Source organism: Nothoprocta perdicaria, unplaced genomic scaffold (assembly GCF_003342845.1).
Source record: "Nothoprocta perdicaria isolate Ctin4 unplaced genomic scaffold, notPer1 scaffold_95, whole genome shotgun sequence".
NCBI classification, from domain to species: domain Eukaryota; kingdom Metazoa; phylum Chordata; class Aves; order Tinamiformes; family Tinamidae; genus Nothoprocta; species Nothoprocta perdicaria.
The window spans coordinates 1,917,178-1,943,678 of NW_020456254.1; the positions used below are offsets into that span (position 1 = coordinate 1,917,178).

Sequence of the window (26,501 nt, forward strand, 5' to 3'; positions counted from 1 at the left end):
AGTATTTCTTGTTTTACATTGCTAAGCTACAGTAAACCACTGTATTTTCTTGTGCATGAGGTATCATTTTCCTATGAAAATATACAAGATCAGAATTAGGTGAAACATTGTACTAAAGGGATGTTTATTCCACTGAATTTAATGTGGTATGCATGATTTTTGTCACTGTCTAAACTATCACAAGGATGCTGTAGGATTAGACAGAGGAAAAAAAATGCATTTTTTGTCTCAAAGACACTAGAAAACACCAGGAACTGTGAATAATTACAAGGAAACAGTTAACTAAACTTCTAAATTTGCTTTTATCTACCAGTCATAGTACTGATACAGAAATAAAGAACTACTTTTATTGCATACAGTAGTAAATAAGTATTTTTGCACCTGTATTGTTTATGTAGGAGTCAAGCTATATTATCAGAAGCAAAACTTTTGTCTGTAAAATCAATGATGGACATTTCTAGAACTTATTTATACAAGGGCAGACTCTGCTAGTGAAAGTAATAAAATGAATGATAAAAATTCATTCCTTTACATTTAAAAGGCTTTTTTTTTCTTTCTGTGAGCAGTGTTGTCCCTTGCTGATTTTAACAGACTTTTAACAGTTGTAGCAAAAGCATTTCTCTTTTATCTATATTTAGAATTTCTTTTTGTTTTTAAAGTTAGTTGTAGAAGTTAAGCGAAGAAAACATGAAGACCTTTTCCCCTTGATAGAGTATGCTTGCATGTAGAATAACAATTTGAAAGAGGACATTGGGATATGTAGAGAAGGTCAAATCAGTGTTTTTGTTTGTATATGTTTATTAAAGAACAAGAACATTTTGTTATTTTTCTCTAAGAGAGAGCTGAAAAGCCTCAAGCATAAGCTCAGCTTCTAAGAAACATTATGACCTTCCAGTAACAAGGAACAGTAAAACCCTATCTGCTCTGTTTCACTGCTGTATATATTGTGATTCATTTTCTCCTATTTATTTTAGATTTCATTTTTAAATAAAATTAGTGTCCTAAATATTTTAACCTGATAAAAGTAAGGAATAATTATGATCGCAAAAATAAAATACTTTAACAACTTGCCTAGGAAAACAGAAAACTTTGGGGGAAAGCACACAACGTATTTTGACTCAGCTTTGGGGTGCCAACCAGACTACCTTGCAGAAATAGACATTATGTGCAAAGTAGTAAGTATATTTATCACCTTTGTAAAGATGTAAAAAGAGTATCAAGCGTTTAGAATTAACCTAACCCTTCAGGATGCTAAGTGGATCAAACTAATCATCTCCTAGTAATTTTATACTGTGAACATGACATCGGTTTTCAGCTTTTTCAGAATAACTGAAAACCAGCTACCTCAAATTAAAAGCACTGAAATGCATTTATGATCCAATTAAATTAAAACGTTGTGAACAGATTCACAACCTAAATAGTTTTATATAGACAATCTGGAGTTGATAGTTAACATATGACAAAACACCAAATTTCTGGAATTTGACTAATACAACAATGCCAGAAGTTGGCTGACAAGCCATGAGTTGCCTGTGATCTCGTATTTAAATGAAGAACTTCACACACATATATCCTGATAAATCACAAAGTAGGTCAGGTTCCTCACATTGGAGTGTCCAGGGATGGCTTTAGAAAAGCATGCCCTACCTCTGAAGCCCAAAATATAACGAGTGTTAATCACTGCAGAAAGACCACATTTGCACTCTCAGATTAGGATTTTTCCCAGTGTGGTGAAATCTAGCTGCTTAAGCCCATATTTAAGAAGATGCACAGGATTCACACCAGCTTCACTATGTCAACTGCTAAGCATGCAGCAGCTTGTGTTCAATTTTACTAAAGATTTTAGGAATTGCATATTCTGGATAATTTGGCTTTGGGTGGCCTCGGGAGCCCAAACACTGTTAAAACATTTTGACTGTGGGATTTTCGCCCGCGGTTTAGAACATGTTCTCCCAGACAAATGAGCATTTTTATTATGTGACATCATATGCCAACCGTGAGCCCTAGGCTGACATTTTTTTCCAATTAGTAAGTTTACTATACTTGAAAACAAGAAGTGAAAATTCAGAAAATTGGAAGATTACTTTGGTCCAAAAACAGGCAAAAACTTCTCTAATTAGAGGTTTCCCATTAACCTATTCTTGCTATAATGGGAAACATTTTGCAACAATGGCACTAAGTGGCATACAGCTGAAAGCAACATCCTGTAAATAATTTGCCTTGTAAAAACAACTTAGAATTTCAAAGTTAACATGAGGAGAATCGGTTAGAAAAGAGATACACTGAGAAAGAATCAAACCTCTCACACACATAAATTCCACAGAATTCCAATTTTTTTGAAGGAGGCAAGAGTGAACGAAGTAAATCACCCATTTTGATTGGTTTCTCAGCATAATAAAGTGCTGAAGCAGCACCGTGGAGGATTTGCTGGACAATTTTCTACACTGAAACTGTCAATTCTTTCCTAAGATTAGTGCTGATGGATATTATGGATTGGTATGGATTGCAGTGCTCCAACCATCTGAAAGGTCACTAGACGAACACAGCAGGAGTGACCTATTGTTCTTACCATTGACAAACAGACTGCCGTTTTGACAAGCCTTTAAACTATCACAAATCTTTTCTTCAAGTATTACATGGAAATGTTTATCTTTGCTTTGTGGCACAATTAAAAGCTGGCATCTTAGGAGTTCACTGAAGCAGTCTTAATATCTCTTTGGGTCACGCTTGCAAAGCCATGGTAGCCTGAGAATTTAATAGTGAATGGATCACCCCTGACATCTGTCAACTATACCACTGAGTATAATCTTTTCAGTTCTATTTTCAGATCAAAAGGTGAAAAGAACTCTTGCTATTATCCCCGGTGTACAAATATGTTGGACTACTTTCCTCTCTCACCAAAAGAGCACAGTTTCAGCTGTAAAAATGAAGCTCTGCTACTCAAAAAAAAAATCCTGGCCAATAAAAGTTGATGTGTTGGAACTATGATCTATTGTTTTAGGTGGAGGAGGATGAAAAATATATAGAATAATAGTATTCAAAAACAAATAAGTGACGCTAATGTTTCATTTTAGCATTTCATTTAATAGGCAGAAATTATGACTGGATCAAAAAAAAAAAAAAAAATCAGATCCTAAATAGTAACCTTTGGTAATCTTACATGTGCCAGTTTCTCCAAGAAAGATATTTAATATGGGATTCTACCTAAAACTTGAACTATTGGAAAGATGTATTCTATGCCTACCTTCAGCTTCAACTTGTAAAGTTGCACAAAATAGAGAACTTTTTTAAAAGTATAAAAACTTAGATACAAAGTATCAAAAACCACTTGTGACATTAATTTCCTGAGCACTTAGAGACTGCAATCACTTAAGAAGTAGATATTATTTTAGAGAGATACCGATTAAAGATCTTTCTAGGATAGTTCTAGCTCCCTCATTTCACAGTATGAATGCAATGTGCATATACAATTGTGCATAAATGTGTAACATACCCATATAGCAAAGCCATTTATTATTACTATTTATTTACTGGAAACAGCAAGTAAGATTTACAGTATGAAAACTTACCTATGGAGGAAACTTACTGAAGAAATGCTCATTAAATGGACACCAAAATTGCTCTCTGTGTAGCGATAGTTAACAAAGATCATTGTGTTCTCTACCCTGTCTCCCTCAAGATTAAATATAATTATAGCAACTTGATTACTATCAGGTAGACTGGTCCAATTGCTCTCTACAGCCACTTTATGTACTAAGGAAATGGTTGTGGGAAGTAGAAATAAGCAATAAGTTAATCAGATACTGTAGAAAATATCTAATTGCTCATGCAGTATGGACAGATCTGTTTTTAGCATGCAGAATTTCCTGTAATAATTTTGTTATATATTGTTATATTATGGAAGTCCAGAATGTATAAAAATGTATTTTTCAAAGTATGAGGTTTTAATTTTATTCTTACATTCCAGTTAATACCATTAAAAACAAAGAACTGATAGCAGCCTAAGAAGACCTATCCATTACTATAACGTAAAAATAAAATGGCAGCAAGAATTCTAAAGAAAGTCAAATGACTGAATTATTAGGAGTCACTGTCTGAGAACCCTGAACCATAAGCTGCTTGCTGGAGATTGAGTGCAATGCAATCCTGGTACAAAAGGATTTTTTTCTTTAGTTCAATTTAATCAGCTTGCTCTTTTCACCAATTAACTCATTCTAGATTAAGAACTGGAAAAAAGCTTGAAAGCATATTCCCATTTTCTGTAAGATGACTTTGGAGAACATGAAATCTAACAGTTCAAAAAGTTCTAAGAGGGCAGTGACAAGCTATCAGTTGAGTTGACTAGCTACAGAGAATATATGCTTCTCATAATAAGCCAGTTAGCTCTAAATACAAAAATTGATTTTATGGACTTTACATTTTTGAGTCCAGAACATTTGAGGAAGTTTCACCAAAAACATTTCAGTCTTTCATGTAGCTTCTGAGCATTTTTAACAGCATCTCAATGTACCTTGAAAAGCATCTTGCTTGAAAAATTCTAAACATGTAATAAAATGCACCTTTCCTCTTTCTTGAAGTAAAATGTAAAGGAGGTAAAGGATGTATGCTCAGTTACATGAGAGGGTATATGGAATCATAGAATCATAGAATCATAGAATGCCGAAGGTTGGAAGGGACCTCAGAGGTCATCGAGTCCAACCCCCCTGCTCACGCAGGGTCACCTAGAGCACGTGGCACAGGGCTGCATCCAAGCGGGTTTTAAAGATCTCCAAAGAAGGAGACTCCACAACCTCTCTGGGCAGCCTGTTCCAGTGCTTTGTCACCCTCACAGTGAAGAAATGCTTCCTTAAGTTCCTGTGGAACTTCCGATGCTTCAGTTTGAAGCCATTTCCTCTAGTCCTATCCCTGCCCACCACTGAAAAGAGGCTGCCCCCCTCCTCCTCACTGCCTCCCTTGAGGTATTTATACACGCTGATCAGGTCCCCCCTCAGCCTCCTCTTCTCCAGGCTGAACAGACCCAGCTCTCTCAGCCTTTGAATCTTGTAGGAGCAGGAGGCTTTTCCAAAACAACTCTCTTCCACAAGAGTCACTAAATGATAAAAGACATAAATTGTGGTGGGAAAAAAAAAAAAAAAACCCTTTGGGAGCTATCTAAGAAGAAAAACTGATAACAGATGGAGAATTGATATGTTGTGAAGGTTGAAAGTCAGAACATCACCCTTTATACAGAGCTGTGAGAGCTTCTGGAGATTTTTGAGGCCAAAGAAATCATCATGGTGAAGGGACATGATTCTACTGGGATACAATAAGGTACCTTCCAGATCGATATTGCAAAACATGAGGGAAAACTAGCTGCTACTGCTTCAAAGAGTATCTGCAGGCAGGAACCAAAGGAAGTGGCCTAGTAAGGCACTGTCACCAATTTCTGACAGACTTAGAAGGAAACTCCTGAGTGCTTCCTTTGCAAAGAGAGAACATAGCCTAGACAAAAGAGTGGGAGAATAATCTGTTAAATAACCATCCTGTTAAATAATCTTCCTGCTTTCATCAGAAAGAGATTCTTGAGAATGAGAAGTCTGCTGTAAGAACCAGTCAGTGAAAATCAACAATTTAATGTGACCACAAAACAAGTTTAAAACCAGTTAATTAAATCTGAAGCACTTGAAGATTAAATAATGATTAATAATAGCTATAGATAGACGTAAGGTCACATAAATGTGAGAAGACTCCTAAATCAACTGGAAATCTCTTTAAAGTTAATATTCCAAAACTCCCAAAGGGTCTTTTCTAAACTCTAGATCTGAGTTTCTTTAGAAGGTGAACTAGAACTATTTCTGCTAAAACAACAAAAAACAACATCAATACAAGGATTTTAATGTAATATTATATGCAAATATAATATGTATGTAATATTATGCAAAAGTTTCTGCAAGCCAATGAGTCCATATAAAAAATCTTCTTTCCTGTTATCTCTGAAGAAAGGACTGTTTGCTTCCTGATTTTTGAGAAGTCTCTGTCTCTGCATCTGTCTCTCTCTCATATTTGCAGGCTGCCAGGCCTCCATTTTCACTCTCTTATGCCTACTCCTCCATGCACTTTTTAAAATCCTTCCCCAGTAAATGTGATTCATTCTTCTTGATGCCATCTGCCCCCACCAGATCCCATGGAAAAAGGCAAACAAGAAGCCATCCTCTTTGGTGCCCAGACACATGCATTGTAAAGCAGTATAGGATGGTACAGGGATTTGTAAGCTTGTACTAGAATTTCCTAATTTCTCAGGCAAGATGAGAAGTAATATTGCTCTTGGCGCAAGGAAGAGAAAGTCATGGTGCCCACATCATAAACACCTAAATGTTCCCTTGATAAATTGTGCATCACTAGGGGGAAAAAGCTGCCTTTTGAAAATAAAGTATTAAATGTCAAGTTCATTAGTGACATGACCTTAAATCACTAGGTCTTTCTTTTCCAACTAGCTGCATATGTGATGTGTGGATTCCTATTTGTGTTATTTTCAGATCAAAATGAATCTACAGAAAAAATATTGTGCTTTATTATTGTGTGTCATTTTTTCAAAGAATGACTCAGGCATTGATATTTAGGCTACTTTCAAGTCAAATATTTAAAGCCCACATCCCAACCATAAGCACACTTACTGACATATTGGAAGGTCACTGGAACATAAGAAGATAGAGAGTGAGGTCTACAAATTAAATATCTTCCATACAGGAGAATAGGCAACTGTTAGAGAGCAGAACTCCTTTCTTATATTTTCATCAAAGTACTGAACTAGATGCAAACAGTTTCAGATGTATTAAAAATTAGGCCTGTGGCATTTTCCTCTTTTACATTTATATTTTATTGGGTGCAATCACTTTATATTTTCTCCATTTGAAAATGCCATTCAAATTGGTTGCTATACTTACTCTTTCGCTGTCACAATATAGCCATAGTCATTCTCTTTGAAAGATTTCACTTCAAGCTGTAAGTCATGTCCTGTCTTTTTCTGAAGCTCTTCATAGGGATTTTCATCCTTCATCAAAGCAGTCTGCATCCAGTAGCGGGTCTCACTCAGCTCTTTAGAGTCAGAGTCCGTGTTCTTTGCAGCTGTCAGTTCCCTTGAGAAAGTCTCACTTTTTACGTTTTCCACACCAGCATTTATTTCTTCTGAGGAAGAAGAGGGAGAGTCAGTATCTTCAGATTTCTTGGTTTCTGTCTTAGTAGACTCTTCAGGTATAAGTTCTTTAGGCATATTTTCAGGTAATGCATTCTCATTCAAGAAGTTAACTAGTTTTGCAGTTTTCTCCTGTATTAAAAGAATATTAGTATTTGTAAAACTAAACACAGAAAAGTTATGAAGAACAAAACCTGGATCTAATCCTTTGAAGCCTTACTGCAATGCAGTATTTATTTGTATGTCAGAGAGAGTATGGATGTGAATAAAACTTTACTATCAAATAATTTGATAAAAAGGAGAAATGATACAGATACCCATCAATGTCCCTAAGAGTTGGGACTGGAAGTACATGCTTCTCTTCTGGGTCTTGTAAGTTATAATATAGGAAAGGAAACAGGTCTTAGGTGACAAACTATATTTCACTTATTCATCTCTAGAAATAGTTGTGAAAAAAATCTTTGTGACTGATCCACTAAGTTAAAAATACGATACAATTACTATAATAAACTGAAACAATGAGCAAATAAGCAAAAATCAAAATGCATCCCTAGAGAATTCATTTGCTATTTTCTGAATATAAAAGTAGATTAAAAACACATTACAGCTAGGCATTTGGGAGGAGATAATGGCTTATGGACTCTGTGCTCTGTGTTACAACATTCTTTTCTGTCATATTCCCTATTAAAACTGTCACTGAGAAATCTATGCATGGGATCCTCCATAGGACAATTATGACTGCAGTGCTTCATTCCTCTGAAGTTTTCATGTGGGCAGTTTCAACTCCTGCCAGAGTGTCCATTTCTGTGTTTTCCTTGCCTGTGATCATCAGAGGATTTGCTTATTTATGGGCCTTGCAGTCTAGGCTAGCTTGCAGGGTAGCTATTTCAGAGTATATAGCAGGAGATTTTTCAATTTAGTCTTTGAAAGCATTTCTTTGAGATATTTCTACTCCACGCAATCCAGAATCAGAAAGATAAAATGATCTCAAAAAATAAAAAGGCAAAATATAGGACTATAAGTCTGTAAGATATGGATCAAAGTTTATGAGGAATATTATAAATGTAATTTGGATTAGAATTCCAAAGTTGATGTTACCACCGAGGGTATGGTCTACAGCTTTTGAAGTATGTCTAATATTCCACAATTCTGAAGAATTAACTGCAGATTTGACAGTGAAAAAGTAAAAATCAGCAGATCTCATGAATGAAAATGAAATTTTGAATCCTCCCATACAAATGAACTCTCAGAGGGAATGTGTTTACTCATCTGCCTCTCAAAATCTGAGAGATTGCATGAGCAAGATGCTTGCATTGCCCAGAACTGAGAGAGATGAAAAAAAGTATTTTCAGTGGAATGTCTGAACACTCCAAATCCACTAAGAGGAAAAGTCTCACCTTAGGGATCTGTTGTAGATTTTGTCTATGTATTAAAGCTTTAATTGAAATAAAGGAAAAATAAATAGGACTAGCTTTTTTCCTTCTTCTTCTTCTTTTTATCCTCTTTTTTTTAATTGATACAGATATTTTGGTTAAGGATTAGAAAAATCTTCTTTCAATTTTTCATTGCATCAACAATATGCTTATGCTATAAAATTGAATTATACCCACATAAAATATTAAATTATTTTTAAGATTTTGATCTGTACTTCTAATCCTTATTTTATATAAAACTGATATATTGAGATGAAATACTTGCTTTGTTGTTAAAATATTGGTACTCTACCTCTTTATCAGTTTTGGCAGTGGCTTCATGTACTTCGTTATCTGTAGGATGTGGAAAGCATATAGGTATAATTATAACAGAAATGCATATATATGAAACAAATGCTGCTCATAGGCAGCATTATATGTAACGACAGCCTTTTTAATGCAGTTTAAACATTAAGACATTATAGCTGAAAGGGCACAGGAAAGAGCACAGTATAATTCATTATGGTTATTGTAGTTCTACATAGACAGAAAATTAATGCAAGATCAATAGAAATAGTGCTGCAAGAGCCAATGTAATAATGTTATTTTGCTAATTAAGTGGCTGATCTTCACATCATTTGTCAATACCCCCCAAAAACAATAAAGTGATTCTAGTTGGCAGAAAGGACATCATATTTACATTAAGCAAAAAAAAAAAAAAAAAGATCTACACCACTCACATTTTAGTAGAAAAAGAGGATTTGTATCTATATACCAGAAATATGCTATATTTTAACTATAGTGATGATAGGAAGTTACGTCATTAACTTCAGTTAAATAACTTTGGCTTTTTAGTTTATGAACTGTCTTATTTCTCACAGACAAACCCACATGACCGCTCATTTCAATCTGCAGACAGAATCAGCAATTTAAATAATCAGAATACCCCTGACCAATAAGGATTTCAGTATATTGCTATTGTCAATCACTCTCCCACTATTGACAGGAAATAAAAGACAGTAATGTAAATAGCACTTTTTGTCATACATTTCACATGGTTTTGGTGTTTTTGATACAACATTCCTAAAAGAGAGAATGGGTAAGTTGTAACTTATGTCCCACTGTGCTAAGTGTTGACTCATTAATGGCAATTACTGCAGCTTCTGAATTTGCATTGCCATGAAAATTTGTGTCCCAACAGAAGGAAATAACCATAATAATTCTCTTTGCTCTCCAGTAGGAAAAGGAAATAAGTTGTTTTATATACGCATCTGTCTAAAACTTTCTTCTGCAAGTAATTACGGTACATTAAAGAATGATTATCTGCAAAACACATGATATTTTTCACATATTTTGAAACACATTTCTGAAATATAACCATTTTTCATTATCATTTTGTTTAAATATCTCATTTTCAAGAATAGGAAATAAGACCACACAGCATAAAGCAATTCCTCTTTCAATGTAATTGAGTGTGTAGTTTTATCTTGTTTACGAGCCTTGAAGACCAAGCTTTCACAAACAGATGATTTCAGGTAAATAAAGCATTCACTGTAAAAAGGAAACATGAAATTTAAATTTTGTAGCCTTATAAAAAAAAAACAAAAACAAAAAAATGGAAATATTTCCTTCCTTTCTCCTTTAAAACTAGTAAAAAAAAAATAAAAAGAAATAAAAAGGAAAGGAAAAATTGTGTATCTATGTCTTGATTTATTTAGCTCTCTGAGTTAATACCTGCTATGTTAACATTGTTCTTCATTATTCCAGTCTGAACTTCTGCCCTTCCTTGTGCATCTCCTTTCTTCTTTTCTCTGCCTGTTTCATCTTCTCTAGATTTTCCAGCATCCTCTTCCCTTTCTTCTTGTATGTCAACACCTTGAATTGCATCTGCAATAGTATCAGCGATTTCATCCAGTTCCAAAGAGCTCAGGTTCTCCACATGCACCTGATGTTTCTCCAGATTCTTCAATACATCCTTAATAAGTGTTTCTGAATCATAAAACAACATAAGCACAAGATTTAGCTGCATACAAGAAGTGCATATGCCTCTATCAATAGATATCTTCCATTTTTCCTAAAAATATAGTTTCCTTACTGTTTCGTCCCCCATTGAGGAACTGGCGCAGAGTGAAGTTGGGTATTGCCATTACAGGAACCACATTATTATAAAAGGATTTTGAATTTATGACAAGGCCAACCTGTGCCAGGCACTGGGGGATGTACAGCATACAACCTAGCAAGCTGTCCTGGACACATCAGTATAAAACTGTCACTTTTTATTTATAAGCACAGCATGGTTTCCTAGTCCAAAAGGCCTCAAAATACTGAATTCAACAGCTAGGATAGCTCAACATTTATTTAGATGCACTATGTTGACATAAGTAACACTATTATTCATTAGTAAGCATGTTTCTTTGCCGGATTTTTTTAATAGGGTGCAAAGATGTATACTGTTTAGGAAAAGAAAGGTATTTTGTCTTTTAAACAGAATACTTCTCTCCACTTAGAAATATTTCAAATATGGATATGTAAAGGACCCATTTTATCAATCATATTGATTTCTCTTGGGCTATATATATTATTTTTTTTCAAATGAGAATTTTGCCAAATACTGTTTGATTTGCCAGCTATAAACAAAATGGAATGGAAGGGGAATGCTTTATCTGTCAGGTTAAGGAAAGAAATGTAAGATGACATTCCAGGCTGGGATGTTGATGAAATGTCACATATACGGTCAGGAAAAAAAAAAAAGTTAAGAAAAAAGTGAAAAATAAGTTGTAAAGATGAGAAAATTCAAGGACAATATATATTATAGGTTAAAAGATGTTATTTAGGGAAGGTACTTAGCCATCTTCATATATCTTTTAGTGTCGCTCTACATTGCTTACAAGGCTCATCCTCATTTCCATTGGAGAAAACTTGTTTAACTTGTTAAAATCATTTTCAGGCATGCCTCTGTTCCGCCTTTTCATACTGATCACTAATTTACCATATACGCATGCAAGCAAACTCGCTTTCAAATATGTAATACTGCATAAGAATAAAAGATTGGAAGCACATGAAATTCATTGATGGAGTTATACACTGCTTTCAAATCTCCGTTGAATGTAGAAATGTGTATGTAAGCACTGAGAAGGCCATATGCAGCCTTTCCTCTTCTGGTAACATTCCTCTCTAATGCACTGTGGCAGGTTTATCATCAATTCACCTTTGGGACCACGCTCTTAGTCTTCAGGAAACCATAAAGGCGACTTTACAAGTAGATATATAAAGGAGAAAGGATTTCTAGAAAAAGGAAGATAAGATCTGGAGATTTTGCTTCTCCCAGTACTAGGGGAAAAAAAAGTAAAGAGATACTTCTGCTCCAAAGACACAGCAACTCAATATCTGTGAGAGCAAGAGCAGAGGACTAAATCTTTTCATTTGAAAATGAAAAGATTTCCAAATGAAAATCTTTTCATTTGGAAAAGATTTAGGAATTTGGAAATGTCCACCATTTTTTTTGCTGTCTCCTGGTGTTTAGCAGCAGAAGTTAGTGTCTGCAAATGACCACAAGCTTCTTGATGCCATCTCAGAGCAGAGATTATTTTCTTCCCATTTACTCCATAATTAATCAACTAAACTAGTGTTTTCACTAAACTATTTAGTCAGTACAAGCTAATACATTCTAAGCAACTTAAATAGCACTTTCACTGTGACTGGAAAAAGATTTCCACATGTAAGGGAAGGTGGTCTTGGAGGCACTTGTTTGACCAGATCATAAGGATACATCTTTCCTCTAAAAATCTACCATGATGATGATATAAAATTCTAGTGGTGAGGATATATGCTTCTGAAACTTCCTTACAAACCATAGTTTTAAACAAATTCATATTAGTAAAATATTAGTAAAAAAGATGTAGTGATGTCAAATCTATAATGCTCTTTCAAACTGTGACGTCCAGCAAAGACTGTGGTAGCAGAGTGCTTTGTACAATTGAAAGACTCGATTTAGTAAGAAGAGAGTTGAAAACTTAAATTTAAAGCTATGTCAAACTCTTCAGGCCAATATATTTGGAGGCAAAAAGAATTAAGACTGAAATTTGGCAAAAGGTAAGTAGTACTGTACTGCACAGGCTGCATATTTTCCTTTCCACATTTTACTGCATTGTATCTGTCTCCCATTATAAATTTAATAATATAGTAAAAAGATAATCAGTAAACCTGCAAGAGCAAATTGATTCAAACTAGAGGAAAAGCTTTCATCAGACTTTGTCAACCTGAGCTCAATAAACTTTTTCAAGAAGCCTGTCTGGATGATGGCCATTAGGAACGGATGCAACACACAGCAGCAATGCAGGAAATTAAGCTCCAGGAAATATCAGAGTTCCTAGGTTGTTGCAAAAGTCTTGTCTCTGTTTAGGTATCACTTCTGGCTTTAGATAGAAAAACCTAGACTGTTGAAGCAGATCTGATAAAGGCAAGGGGAAAAAAAATCCCTCAGAATAGTTATCAGTTGCAAATGAAACCTGAAACTTTTCAAGTCAATGTATAAAACATTTTGCAAGACATATCACAGTAGGAGAAAACATTCATGGAACACTGTTTGATTACCTGACATCAGTGAATCCACAAGAAATGGAAAACTACAATGATTTCATTGACTCATTTTTTCAAGAGTTTTGGCTATTTATCTATTGATGCAAATAACTCTTGATGTGCAGAGGTTAGTATTCAATGTATGAGCAAGATTTTGAAAGCTTTGCAATCAACTTGAATATTATTTTGGAAAAAAACTGAGCTGTCCTCATAATAGTTACAAATGATAATAATTTTTTTTTTAGTACAATCCAAGAATTCATTTCTAAATTCATTGTAAATATGGAATGTCCATATAGAATATCTATGTAAGGAATGAAAGGCTTGTAAGAAATCACAAACTGCTTCTTGACAAAGGAAAAAATATCTAATACAGCCAATTGCTTAGAGCCTTGGGAATGGTTTCCCCACATTAAAGATGAGTTTCCTAAATATTACATAACACTGACTGATTTAAGGTTACTTACTTCCCTAAAATATTTTTGAAGATGTTTTTATTTATTTAACTTCAGAAGAGAAGCAATCATTAAAACCACATTTTTTATCTTTTGACGGAGAATTATATTTTGACTTTGTACTGTGTCCAGTTCTGGGCTCCCCAGGACAAGAGGGATGTGGAGCTGCTGGAGAGAGTCCAGCGCAGGGCTACCAGGATGATCAGGGGCCTGGAACATCTGCCCTATGAGCAAAGGCTGAGGGAGCTGGGCCTGTTGAGCCTGGAGAAGAGGAGGCTGAGGGGGGACCTGATCAGCGTGTATAAATACCTCAAGGGAGGCAGTGAGGAGGAGGGGGCTGGCCTCTCTTCAGTGGTGGCCACTGACAGAACTAGAGGAAATGGCCACAAACTGAAGCACCAAAAGTTCTGCAGGAACTTAAGGAAAAATTTCTTGACAGTGAGGGTGACAGAGCCCTGGAACAGACTGCCAAGAGAGGCTGCTTTGAAACTTCTGCATTAGAGTTGTATTCAAATATTTCATTAATTGTTTTTCAAAAAGTTTTATTCAAGCCAGTCACTGGCCATTACTTCAATATCTGAAGAAAAATTTGAATATAGAATTTTATTTCAGGTCCTATACAAGTAAGCAAGCTGTGTTCACTTAACACTACCAGATTTTTGTTTGCTCATTTGGGTTGCATCGCACCCAGCTGTCAGACCAACTACTGAGCTCCTGCACAACAGGCAGCCAACACAGCCTTGTCATTTCAATTCCATTTCATTTTACCAAACTCACTTTTTTTCCTCCATATCTATTATCTCAGTAAAGTCTTATCTCTCCACTCCACTTCCACAGGTTCATTGTTGATAACAAAGCACTCTCAATCTCAAAGGAAATGGAAAGCGAGATGCGGGGAAGAATTACACAAGAAAAAAATGAAATACCATTTTTATTTATATTTACAAACACCTTTGGGTAACCTAAAATATTTCTTAGGGATTTCTTAAAATCAGAGAATATTATTATAAAAAAGAGGTGGATATTGCAAAAGCACAGCACACTTAAGGATCATGCACACTTGAATGTCTGTGTAGCTAGTATGGTCTTTTTACTCTCCCACCATCCTCTTCTAAGTAGAACTGCTAATGCTCAACCGTGTTAGCTTATATGGTAAACCAAATTTCTCCCTTAGCTCCAGCTTCTGGGATGTAGAAGACAAGTTCCCTTTCATAGCTACTATAACAATAAAAACAAATATATCTTAGATGACCTAATTTGTAATATCAACTTTACCAGTAGATTTCACCCTGTTAAGTTTGAACAGTTGCTTAGCAAAGGAAAACAGATTTATCACGCAGTGCCTAAATCAAGCTGCATATTCCACTGATGAAACTGCCAAAGCCAGTTTGCCCGGCGAGGAGTGGTGGAGTAAGAATAAAACTTTGCTGAAATCACAGTACAGCCCTTCTGTATGATCTGCAGTCCCGAGGGGCGAGCTGTCTGCTTCCAGCCCGTCAGCCTATTGACCACCTATCAGCTCTCCACAACAGGAGGTCCTGAGCACTGCCTGGACTGGTGACCACAGATTGGCAAGAGAGAGGATATACAGGAATATTTTTGCTCTATAAATGCAGACGTTTGTTATCTATTGAAAGTAAAAACAAACAAAAAAATGAATTACTAATTTTGTGGCCTTTCCAAAGCAGCTAAGAAATACATTCTGCACTATTTAAGACATCAAAAATGATTAGATTAGGGTAAATTGCTCAAGATAAAACTGAGCCAAACTCTAAATATGGCTGGTGCAAAAGGCAGATTAATGTTTCCACTGCTGCACAGTGACTACAAAGGCAGTATCCACACACATCATGCTCTCCTAGAGGTAATAGTTTCCAAATCTGATAGAAAAATGGCTGCAGATTTCCTTCCCTTGTATTTCTCCCTCAGGGTGCCTTGTTAACTCATTTACCTGCTGCTGTTTCACAGCAATTCCCGTGCTAATCTGCTCAGTACCTTCTGGATTGTTCTGCCAGTCAAGCTTCGCTTTCCTTCTTAATCCTGAATTTCATGCAGCAGAGCTGGGAGCTCACATGATTGCCTTGTGTGCTGTCTAATATTGAACCATCCTGTGGTTTGGGGAGCGCAGGAGAGGAACAGCCCACAAACACAGAAGAACTCCAAAGTGCCAGGGAGCTTGCAGCAAGACCAGGTACAGAATGAGAAGAGCGAGACAATCTGGCAAATTCATTATTAATCTACAGGCTCCCACTATAAACTATGTATGCACTGGTGTCTGTCCTCACTACTGCCTTGTGACTGTTTAATGGCACAAAAATGCAAAGCAAACCATACTATTCACTTCCCAGTAATTCATAATTTTAAGATATTTAAAAGCTATTGCAACGGGAGATGTTCCTACAAGACACCTTATGCACATGAAGTCCAAGCAGCACAACCAAATGAATTGTGAAACATGTTATTCCCTCTAAGTGTTAAGCATTTTTTTCCCTGTTGGCTCCTACCAGGAAAGGTGAAGTGGAACAGCTGGAGGATAATGAAACCAGCATGTGCGTAGTTTATTTTGAGTCTAGCAACAAAACTGTCTAACCTGTGGTAGAGACTTGCAGTGCCGCCTGGATTTGATTTTACATTATAGCTCGTTTCTTGAAACCTGTTATCTCTGGGCACCATACCAAGAATGCTTTCACTTTCAAGCACCCTTTAGATTGCATGCATTATTTTTCCTCTGCTGCAACTTCGAATTTTTGTGCGTTTTATTATAAATAAATAAATAAATAGACAAACAAACAAGCACTAAACTTTATGGATGATATTAACTTCAGAAGGGATTCCAAGAAACCCTCTTCCATATCATCTAGATGATCGGGACGGTGCTATCTACACTGTAGCAGATGTAGCTGCCTGGCAATGTCTGAGGATCAATTATTTTATTTTTCAGGCATTCTGATCTACTTGAATAACATCAATAGCTAGGTTAGTTTAGAGAAACAATAAAGGGAATGAGTTATTTTCTAAACTCTATATGATTCCCAGCCGTGAAGACTCATGTTGACTTACAAAGCAGCACTTGAAATGCATCACAGTATCCCAAGAGATGTTACACACCATCTTCATTCAAATATTTGTCAAACTATTATATACAAAAGAAATCAAAATCTAGTCATGGGTAAGTAGCATTAGCAAAAAAAAGATGAAAATCCAGCAGATAAATGGTTTGTTACACATTGCCCAGCGAAAGCTAGCTGTAACTCCCATCTTCTCGTGTTACTGCAAGTTCACATATCCATATAATTGATAGACTTTTTATGTGTTGTGTGCCAGACTTTATTTCAGCTTTGATTTCTTTGGCTGACTTTTATTTTAATACATGATCCCTAAAAAGGGAAAAAAATAGGTTGTTCTATCTTATCTATATATGGTGTGGGATGCCTTCAAGAAAACAGATTTGACAGCAAAGATATTCCCATAATTATGTATTGTTTATAAAATACTTCAAAAATATAAAGAGTTATATAAGTGATAGGTGTTACAGGGAGAGCTGTATTTCTGCATGCATATGGAAGGTGGGTAGATGTTTGTAAGTAAAGAGCAGTTAGTATGATGAACATAATTACTGTGAGCATTTTGGAAGAAAAAATGAACATGTCAATAGCAAGAGATACATAAAAATGCCTATTTATGTCTTTTTCAAAAATTCTCGGTGAATATGAGGGAGATTTTAGACTAGTTTAAGTAAATAAATATGAGCTTTACCATCCACTGTGCTCAAAGGGTCCTTTGGTTTGTTCTGGTTCAGGATCTCTGAACTTGGTCCCAGCGTTCCAGGTGGAGGTCTTGGCTGCAACAGGCTCTTCATTTCAAAATCTGCTTTTGCTTTGGTAAAAGTGCCATCAGAATGACTGACTTGAGAAGGATAGAGCCTGCCAGCGTAAACCTGAGCCCCTTTAGTCCTGCTGGGAGGGCTTTTGGCGTTGCTCTGTGCTGACAGGTTCTGCATGATGTACGTGTGTAGGGTGGCTATCAGTGCATTTTGGTCGAGCTCCATTTCTGACTCTGGTAGGAGTTTGTCCGGCAGCGGCTGCTTAAGGGTCTTTCCAGGAAGATTTTCAGCCTGTTGTTGGTGGGATGTGGATGTGTGGGCCAAAGCAGGAGCACTTTCTTTGGGCTTTTGACTCATGTAGTACCTAATGGGATCATTGTAGATGTAGCTCTAGAGAAGAGAAAAGGCAGGAAAAAAGATATTATAATGATTACTGCTATGCAGGAACCATGGACACAATTCTTTGTGTTTTAGCAATCATGAGAAAAAAATAATTATGATAAATGAATGATATGAATGATAAAATTCAAAGTTGGTTATAACTATATATGCATTATTTGCATTCCTTTGGGCAAAGAAGATCAAGTAAAATCAATTTTTTCTCCTTTTTACTAGATTGCTGAGAATAACTTTTCTTGGGGTTACTTACTACAAACTAGAGACTCAAAACAAAAATGTCCTTTTATAGAGAATGGTGAGAAGCCTAAGAATAATTTTGTGCGTATGAAATATTTTTTTTCTATCTTTTTTTCTGTTTAAAATCAAATAATTGATTTTTTCACTAAATAAAATTTTTCATCAGTATATCCTTTGATAGTATAAAGAAACAGAACAATAATTTGCTAGGTTTTTGAATTGCTTAATTTTTTTAGCTAAAAAAATACTAAAACTGTTTGGCCAGCATTAGATGTTTCGATTTTCACTTTCAGATTTTTAATGTTGCATTAGCTGGGAGTCTAACATGGCAAGACCAGATCTACTCTTCTCACTGACCTTTCATATATATATTTTTTTGATGAAATTTAGATTTGTAGACTAAGTCTGACTGCCAGTTAAAATTTATCCTATTAAAAAAATACTCATTAAGTAGTATCATATTTGTTACAATTAAATTGTAGAAACATTTTTGTTACGATCACAGTCCAAAGCCAGAATTTTATCTTTTTAAAAAAACAGTTTTGCCCTCCTACAGGATTTCCAAAGGCCTTTTCCTACTTTCCCTACTGCATACAAATTTCAGCTAAGACAGTTACAGTGTACAGAAATATTCTAATTAAATTCTTGGTTAGCTTCTAAATTCCCCTGGGAGAGCATTTGCTCTAAGTGCATCATATGCTGTACATATGTTGAAGAACAGTTTCCAGACTTCAGTTGTGGCCTCTTGGTTAAAGAGTCCTACAAGCTGCACTACTACAAGGGAGGCTTCATAGAGGACATTTCAGCTCCACAAAATACAGCACACTGATCACGTACCTTCACAGCAGCAGCAGAACACATTAGCACAGAAAGCCAAACAAACTATGTCCAGCAAGAAGAAGTTAACATCCAAAAGGAAAGCAACCAGAATTTGGCCAGAAAATCATTATTTGTGTATTTCCTACTGAGTTTTATAAAGATCAAATATATAAGGCCCTTAAGATGCTCCAAAGATGAATAAAAATTCACACAGAAACAGACAGATTGTTAGATTTTATCTGATTGTGTATTTTATGAACTATAATTTCACTTTTCTTCAAAAAGAAATGTATTCCTTTGGAAAACAGACAGCTGATTTTATTGCACCTTTGATTTGCAAGAGGTTTGTTTTCCCTCAAAGGACTGAGGAGGGTCATTCCATGATTTCAAACTGTGACTTGCAGATTTCTGCTGTACACATATATACACCTTTGCTACACAAAACAGAAATCTGGCTTCTTTTGCCTTTGGTCCACCAGCTTCAGGGGTTTTACTTCTTCAGGTGGTCTTTAACACAGAAGTGCATTTTGTTGATGCCAAGAAAATGGGCTAGTGGAAAAATGTGTTGAAGAAAACAAAACTAGAGAGAAAGCAGCTTTGAGAATGAAATATTGCAGTGTCCTCTGGGAACTGTATCAATAGGAATGTAGCAGCTTTGGTTCAATGCTCCAGCTGCAAAATACACACTTTTTTGCATATACAGCAAGAGGGAAGGAAGTTGCCCAATACAGGTTGAACACAATTCCCATGCATAATAGCAAGTCACAGCCATACCAACTACTTTGGAATAAACCAAACCCCAGGAGAACAAACCCGCTAAGCTGCTCTGGGACCAATACTAAAAGACTAGGGTCAGGTAATAAGAGCTGGATTTTGACAAGCTATTTAACAAATCTGATTATTTTTAGTATTAACAGATCTGTGATTTCCTGCTCTTATCAACAACAAGCGCATATAGAAAAAAAGATCACATCAACCACGCCAGTGGCTGCACACAAATTGCACATAGACAAGAGTCAAGTGCAAGGTCCGAGATGCAGCTCTGCCGAGGCCGAGTCGCCTCTCCACAACTTGACAGGTCACACGTCTGGCAGGATGGAATGAAATATTAGAAGTCCTAATTAAAGTATAACAGCAACAGCCCAGCTGGCTCAAGGGTGCTTTCGGTTACTAGCCCATCTGATGGAGCTTCATCCGACTTAATTAAAGGGCTCCACTACTGTATGGCAATTTGGATGGAGGCAAAAAATCCACCCCTGCCCAAAAAGAAAATGCAACATCAAAAATGCATGCACCTAAGAATAAAATAAAATAAAATAAAATAAAATAAAATAAAATAAAATAAAATAAAATAAAATAAAATAAAATAATAATAAAATCTGCAGCGCAGATACAATCTTAAATTATGGTGTTGGGCTAACTGGCATGAAAAGTAATTGTAACTTTTACAGAAAGACAGTAACATCGATTATACATAGTTGACACAGTCTTATAATCTTATTAGAATTTTTGTTTGTTTGTTTTTTGGTAGTTGATCTTGGTCATTTCAAAGTTAAATGGAATAACCACATGATCAGTGACAGGAGAACTGGTAAATTCACTGGATGTTGCCTGTGGAGAAGCTGGTGACATTATAGAGTTAAAAAAAAAAAAAAAAAAAAAACAGAGAGCACAGAAATTTTAATTTCTTTTTTTCATTAATTAAACTTGCTTTATATAAATCAATGCCACTAATTACAAGAAACAGAGAGAGAGAGAGAGAGAGGGGAAGGAAGGAAGGAAGGAAGGAAGGAAGGAAGGAAGGAAGGAAGGAAGGAAGGAAGGAAGGAAGGAAGGAAGGAAGATATGTAGATCCAAGAAAGAATGCTCTAATTAGCATGGAACTAAGTAGTATCACATAGAGTTAGCATTCAAGTTCCCATTATTATCAGGGCATTTTAAAATAGATAAGATACTGTTCAATTATCTCATGTCACTGGTAGAATATCTTTAAAAATTACTCTGACTTGCTAAAATATTCATGTTAAAAAAAAAATCTTCCACTTGAGCAAGGTTTTCTTCTCTTTCACCACCTCTCAAATAGGTTATCTCAATAATTCACACATCATCAAAAAACCTACACACTAACCTTTCTAAAGAAGGAATTATTAGGTCAATGTCTACTATGGTTTAGGTATGTAAGTAACTGACATTTTCCATATGAAAGTTCACAGAAGGGCACATTAACTTACACCTTATAGATACACTGTGCAAATTTTGCAGTCTGCATGTTTTCTTTAGAAAGAATATTGAAGTAGGGGGAAATATGAGACAACACAAGACACAGAAAAAGTTTATTTAATTAGTCCACAAAGGGATAAACTGATTTTGAATATTTGGCTCAAAAGGGTAGCAGAATTCAAAGCCATCACATGGAATTTATGATAAAATGCTTCCTTTCTTCAGGATCTATGTGATAAAGGCATATAGATTTAACAAAAATTATTTTCAGAAGTGCAGAAAGACAAATTCCTCCCATTTATTTAACTTTTCTTCTTTGATGCATTTTCAGATATTAATTCATCATTTCTACCCCGAAGTTTGCTTGGACCAGGACCTACAAAACTTAATCACAGGAGCCTGAGGCTGAATTTACTGTGCAACTTCAGACAGTGGCAATATGTACTCTGAAATTAGAAAATAACAACATAGCAAACACTATAGCACAGCTCTTCCTCACCAATAGAATGAGAAGACAAAAGTTCTCAAAAACTACCAATAATTGAAAGGCTGAACATTTTATTTCACTGTGTGGAGTGAGATAAGTAAAAATTTCTCTATTTCTCAAAATTTCTCAAAATTAACTGCTCAAAAGCAAATAGTCTATTTGCTTTTCAAGCCACATGTATTTGCATTATGTGTCTTTGCTCCATCAGGAGTATCATTCACTCGAGTGAACCTCTGTAAACAGGAGCACTGCTAAATTAGTGTGCAGCACATGAGGTCGTATGTGATGCTATACCCTGACCTTGAGAGAAATCAATGAAATAAGAGGGATGTATCTGTGCTATGTAGTGAGTTTTAGGACAAAACTTCCTGGGCCAGGGTTGTGAGATGAATACAGCTCTGCTCCTACACCAGTGAGCACTGTGCTTACGACCAGTAAGCTGTTGGTCCTTGGCCAGTGCAGTCTTAATTCTTCTAGATGGTGAGCTGTTACTTGCATACAGTGCTGCACTGTGGCAAGAGGACATCTCAGCAGGTTTTGAACCGGATGACATGGACAATCTCTGCTCTATAGGTCCCTGTCTGTGAACACGGCATTACACTCTGGGCACCAAATTCAGCGTTAGGTTTCTCTGAAAATAGTGGAGGATGAAAAATTTCAACTTTCTAAACAGCAGTCGAACAAAAGCTTTTTCTACCAACTTAAAATAGCCTTTTTACATACAGAGGATAGTAATATGATACTTTGCAAGAAATCAGCAGAAGAAAGCAAGGGCCTGGAAGATAATTTCAATATCCGGAAATCAAGAAGGAGGCCAAAACAGGGCCTGCTGTGGCTCCTCTATGATGGGATAGCATCAAGTTCATGGTTTTGTGACAGATTCACAGGTTTGAGGGACCACCTCTTATTTCACATCAAATTTTCTGTTACTATCTCATATTTTCTTTCAGAGAAGTGCAACAGCTTTGAAACAATTTAAGAGCTACATCAAAGAAGCTTAGATAGTAAAGACGGTTAATTAACAGCCTCTAGTTTGCAGTGTCAAAAGCTTGATCAAGCAAAATGGCTGTTCAGATCCACCTTTGATCAGGATTGGGGTTGGCGTTGCTGCTGAATTCTGAATTCTGCATTCTGGATTCTGCAGTGCAGCAGGATTACCTGTTTCTGGCTGCATAGCCTGCAGTCACCAGCCCTGCCAGAACTACACGACAGAGATTTGAGCAGGAACAGCAAATGCTACCGTTTTAAAATAAACAATCCTTGTCCAAAGAACAGGAAAGAGAATGAATAAGTAAATTAGTTTTCTTCATGTACAAGATACTATTTTGGAAAATCACTTTTAAGTCCCAAATGTTCCCAACTATTATTAGCTCTGTTGTAATTCTCCTAGCTGTATCCCAAATCTTTGTCTTTCTCCAGCTCTCCTGCATGACTAATTAAATTATTAGTTATCATTTCTCATATGACTGAGGAAGCTCCTGGTTTTCAGTCTTCATATCTAGGCCTCTCTTTCTGTTTCATACAAAACTCCATTATATGGTTTAAACAGTTTCTAAAACACTACAACTGGCGTAGAAGAAGTGGCAGATCATCTTTCCACCCATACTTATGTGTGGATGGTATAGACATACTTGTGGGTGCTGTTGGGAATACCTGGTCAGCACCACTGCTGCCTGCACCTGGAGCCAAGGAGCTGCTCCAGCCTCTCCACTCCTGGATCCAGCACCTCCCCTGGTGTTACTGCTAGAAACCAAGGAAGCCACACAGAGACCCAACGAAAGGTGGACATGGTGCAGTATGGTAATCGCTGTTGACAGACAGACTAGGCTTTACCAGCTTCTCTCCTCTGCGAAGAGTTTGCTCATATGTCAATAAGTCTGTTACGGCAATGGGAAATTTCAGCGAATGATGTTTAAACACATTTTCTGTAGGCATATGCTGGTATTGAGCTAACTCGTTATCTAAAGATGCTTTACACAGAAACACGACAATACTCATCTGCCAAGATTTTAGCATATTAGCGCCAATGCAGAGTATTTATAACTTTAACATTTGAGTCTGGAGACTTTGGGTGCCCAAAGATATGCAGGTTTCAGAGATCTGCAGGACAAATACCACCCTGTTACTTTATAACTGTATGAAACAATGAACCATTTGTTGGGCAATTGCTTAGAATTTAGGAATTTTTTTTCTTTTCATATTAAAACAGGTTGCAACATAGGGCCTCTCCTATAATGCACATACATACACATACACATGCACCTTCAAGATCATAGAAACTAATGAATTAGCCTCTTAAATAAGTGCCTAGGTATGACAGATCTTTTATAATACTTTCTCTAGTATCTTCAAATTATTGTTAAGATACTTGTGCAATAAGGCAAATTACAATTTCTATGCTAGGCACGGAAATTCTGTTCTGATATTGTACACAAGGAAAAGTATGATTCCTCCCCCCCCAAAAAAAGATTTCTACATCAGATTCATATAGGATGGCCAACAGGATAGAATTTATCACACCTCTATTAAATAAGTATGAGATGGATCACAACTTGGAAATTTTTGTTTCTCTCCATTTGTCACAAATGATTTCAGGTTGACTTACTCCAGTAAAAACATCTGTATTTGCTCAAATGAATCCTCTGTCACTGCCTACATTTATTTATTTTAAGAAGAAGACTTTAGTGTTTCAAGTTTACAGGAGAAAAAAAACAGGGAGGGAAGAATGATCCAAGGGATGAGGTACTTAGTAGGAATTTGAGCCTTGAGTTCCAGTCTGTGCTCAGATTGAGTGTGACCTCAAAAAAACTAAGAAAAATCTGTGAAATTATGATATTACTTCTTCTCTATTTGGTAATGGTATTGGGAAAATAAAGGCATCAAAGCTTATGAGAAGTTCAGATATTACGGTAGTGCTTGTTGTACAGATAAGCAGATAGTCAGGCACAGCTTCAGGGACATCCTCCTCTCTCAATTATTCCTGATATTTTTGCTAATGTGCTTATGCAAAGGGCAGAAGACATATTTCTTATTTATAGAGAATCCCACATATATGCAATATTAAATTTTACATTTATAGAATCAGAATTTAAATGTATACCCTGCAGAAAAGGCTTTGACTTTTCAGCAGTCAGCTATCAAATCAACTTCTGATGATCTTAATTTAATACTGTGAGTAATGAATGTTACAGAAATAGGGGTCCTGCTTTCTTGAGTTAAAGCTCCAGATTAAAATGAGCAATGACTGCGTAATTTTTTATTGGGTAATCAGAATAATTACTATTTGCAGATAAGTTCTCAGTAATTTTTTATTAAATTTGTGCACTCAGGTTTTCTATAACAAATAGTAATCCTTCTTAATAGTTGTCATGTATCTTACTTCACTCAGGAGATCAATTACAAAATCAAACAATGGATTTTTGATCCAGCAAACTCTGCCATGACTGTGAAAGGGGAAACTGAGCATGGCAAGTTCCTGGTTGCACTCAGGAGTGAAATAAAGTCTCTACCAAATGCCCAATCTGCCCTTTGTATCCTTCTAGACTTGTAAACCAAGTCTGTGAATTTTAAATTTTACTTCCTCAGTTTCCAATGCAGCTGCACAGCTGCCCATACTACTGGTCATACCTCTCTGCCCACTAATCAGGCACTTCATCCCATTCTTTTTGTCTCTGAAAACCTGAAAGTTTATTAAAAACCTCTTTGATGCAATTTTTTTTAAAATATATTTTTCTAAACTCCTTGTGAACTTTTCAGAAAGTTCAAAAAAATTCTCTGGGACTCATAGATTTCTGCTATCAAATTATTCATACAGAAAGTCTACCGGGGAAATAAATATGAGTAATTAAAATCTAAAGAATGATAAAATAGCAGTAAAATAGACTAAAATTCCTTGAAGATTTTGCATTAATTGATTTCCTGTCTTCTTCCCTGCACTAGGTGTTAGGTTCTGAACAGCACGATAGGATGGGGATGAAAGTGTGGAGACCAAGTCACATGGAAGGAGTAAGAGCAAGCACAGACCTTGTTTAGCTTGGGAAGAGGAGGAGGAGGAGGAAGAGGAGGAGGAGGAAGGCTGCTGTGCATAATAGCCTTTGCATTTGAAATAAGGACACTGCAGGGATGTGTTACCCAAGGAGGGCACTTCTGCCAGTGTGAGGCATTGAAAAAAATCATGTCAGGCTTCCAAAAGCCATGAGAATAGGTAAAAATGATAGCTGAGGGAATAAACAAACCATTCCTGCTGAATTATTTTTATTCACATCCTGATTTTGAGCCTTTTAGGTACATTTGGATTGCATTTCAAATCTTTTCTCTTTTTGTAACAGCTAAAAGTAATTCTCAGTAGGATAAAAGCCACATAATTGAAACCCCTCCATTTATACCATTGCAGGCATTTGGACTTTTTAAAACTCACCAAAGTTTTATGAAATCCACAAGAGTTAACAGCACGAGGTATAATCTGAGATGCACGTAATACCTAATATGTTTGATGTTCATTTAATAAACATCAAAAATGGGCAAAAGAGAGACTATAGTATATAATAAATACATAATTATTATACATATATACATATACATATGCATGTTATATACATATATATATGTATTATATAATTATAAAAAACATATAATATAAAATTCGTATATAACATAAACTCTGCTCTGGACTTCCTAACCCAATACAACCAAATTATTCTCTTCCGAAATTTCAGGGGGAGGTGATGGAAGGAGAATCCACATACCACCTGAAGCCTTTGCATGTCTTGCCTCACAGTAACATAAATCAAGCTTTCTGACAGTGTGTATATATTTGGCTATATGCTCTTTTCACGTGAAGATCAGTTTTGTTGGAAAGGTATTAGAAAGGCTCATATTGTTACATTTTGTGAACTGTAAA

General features: G+C 36.0%; 1 protein-coding gene across 1 annotated transcript in view; it reads right to left on the reverse strand.

The window, feature by feature from the left end:
• The window catches only part of PTPRN2 (protein tyrosine phosphatase, receptor type N2), a 373,439-nt gene that overhangs the window by 343,786 nt on the left and 3,152 nt on the right, over nucleotides 1-26,501 (reverse strand). Inside the window, exons 2-5 of the mRNA XM_026053004.1 lie at nucleotides 17,373-17,829; nucleotides 10,318-10,572; nucleotides 8,897-8,937; nucleotides 6,924-7,303 (exon numbers count right to left, since the gene is read on the reverse strand). Of these exons, the coding sequence (XP_025908789.1) occupies nucleotides 6,924-7,303; nucleotides 8,897-8,937; nucleotides 10,318-10,572; nucleotides 17,373-17,796 (1,100 nt within the window). The 5' untranslated portion in view covers nucleotides 17,797-17,829. The remainder of the gene's footprint in view (nucleotides 1-6,923; nucleotides 7,304-8,896; nucleotides 8,938-10,317; nucleotides 10,573-17,372; nucleotides 17,830-26,501) is intronic.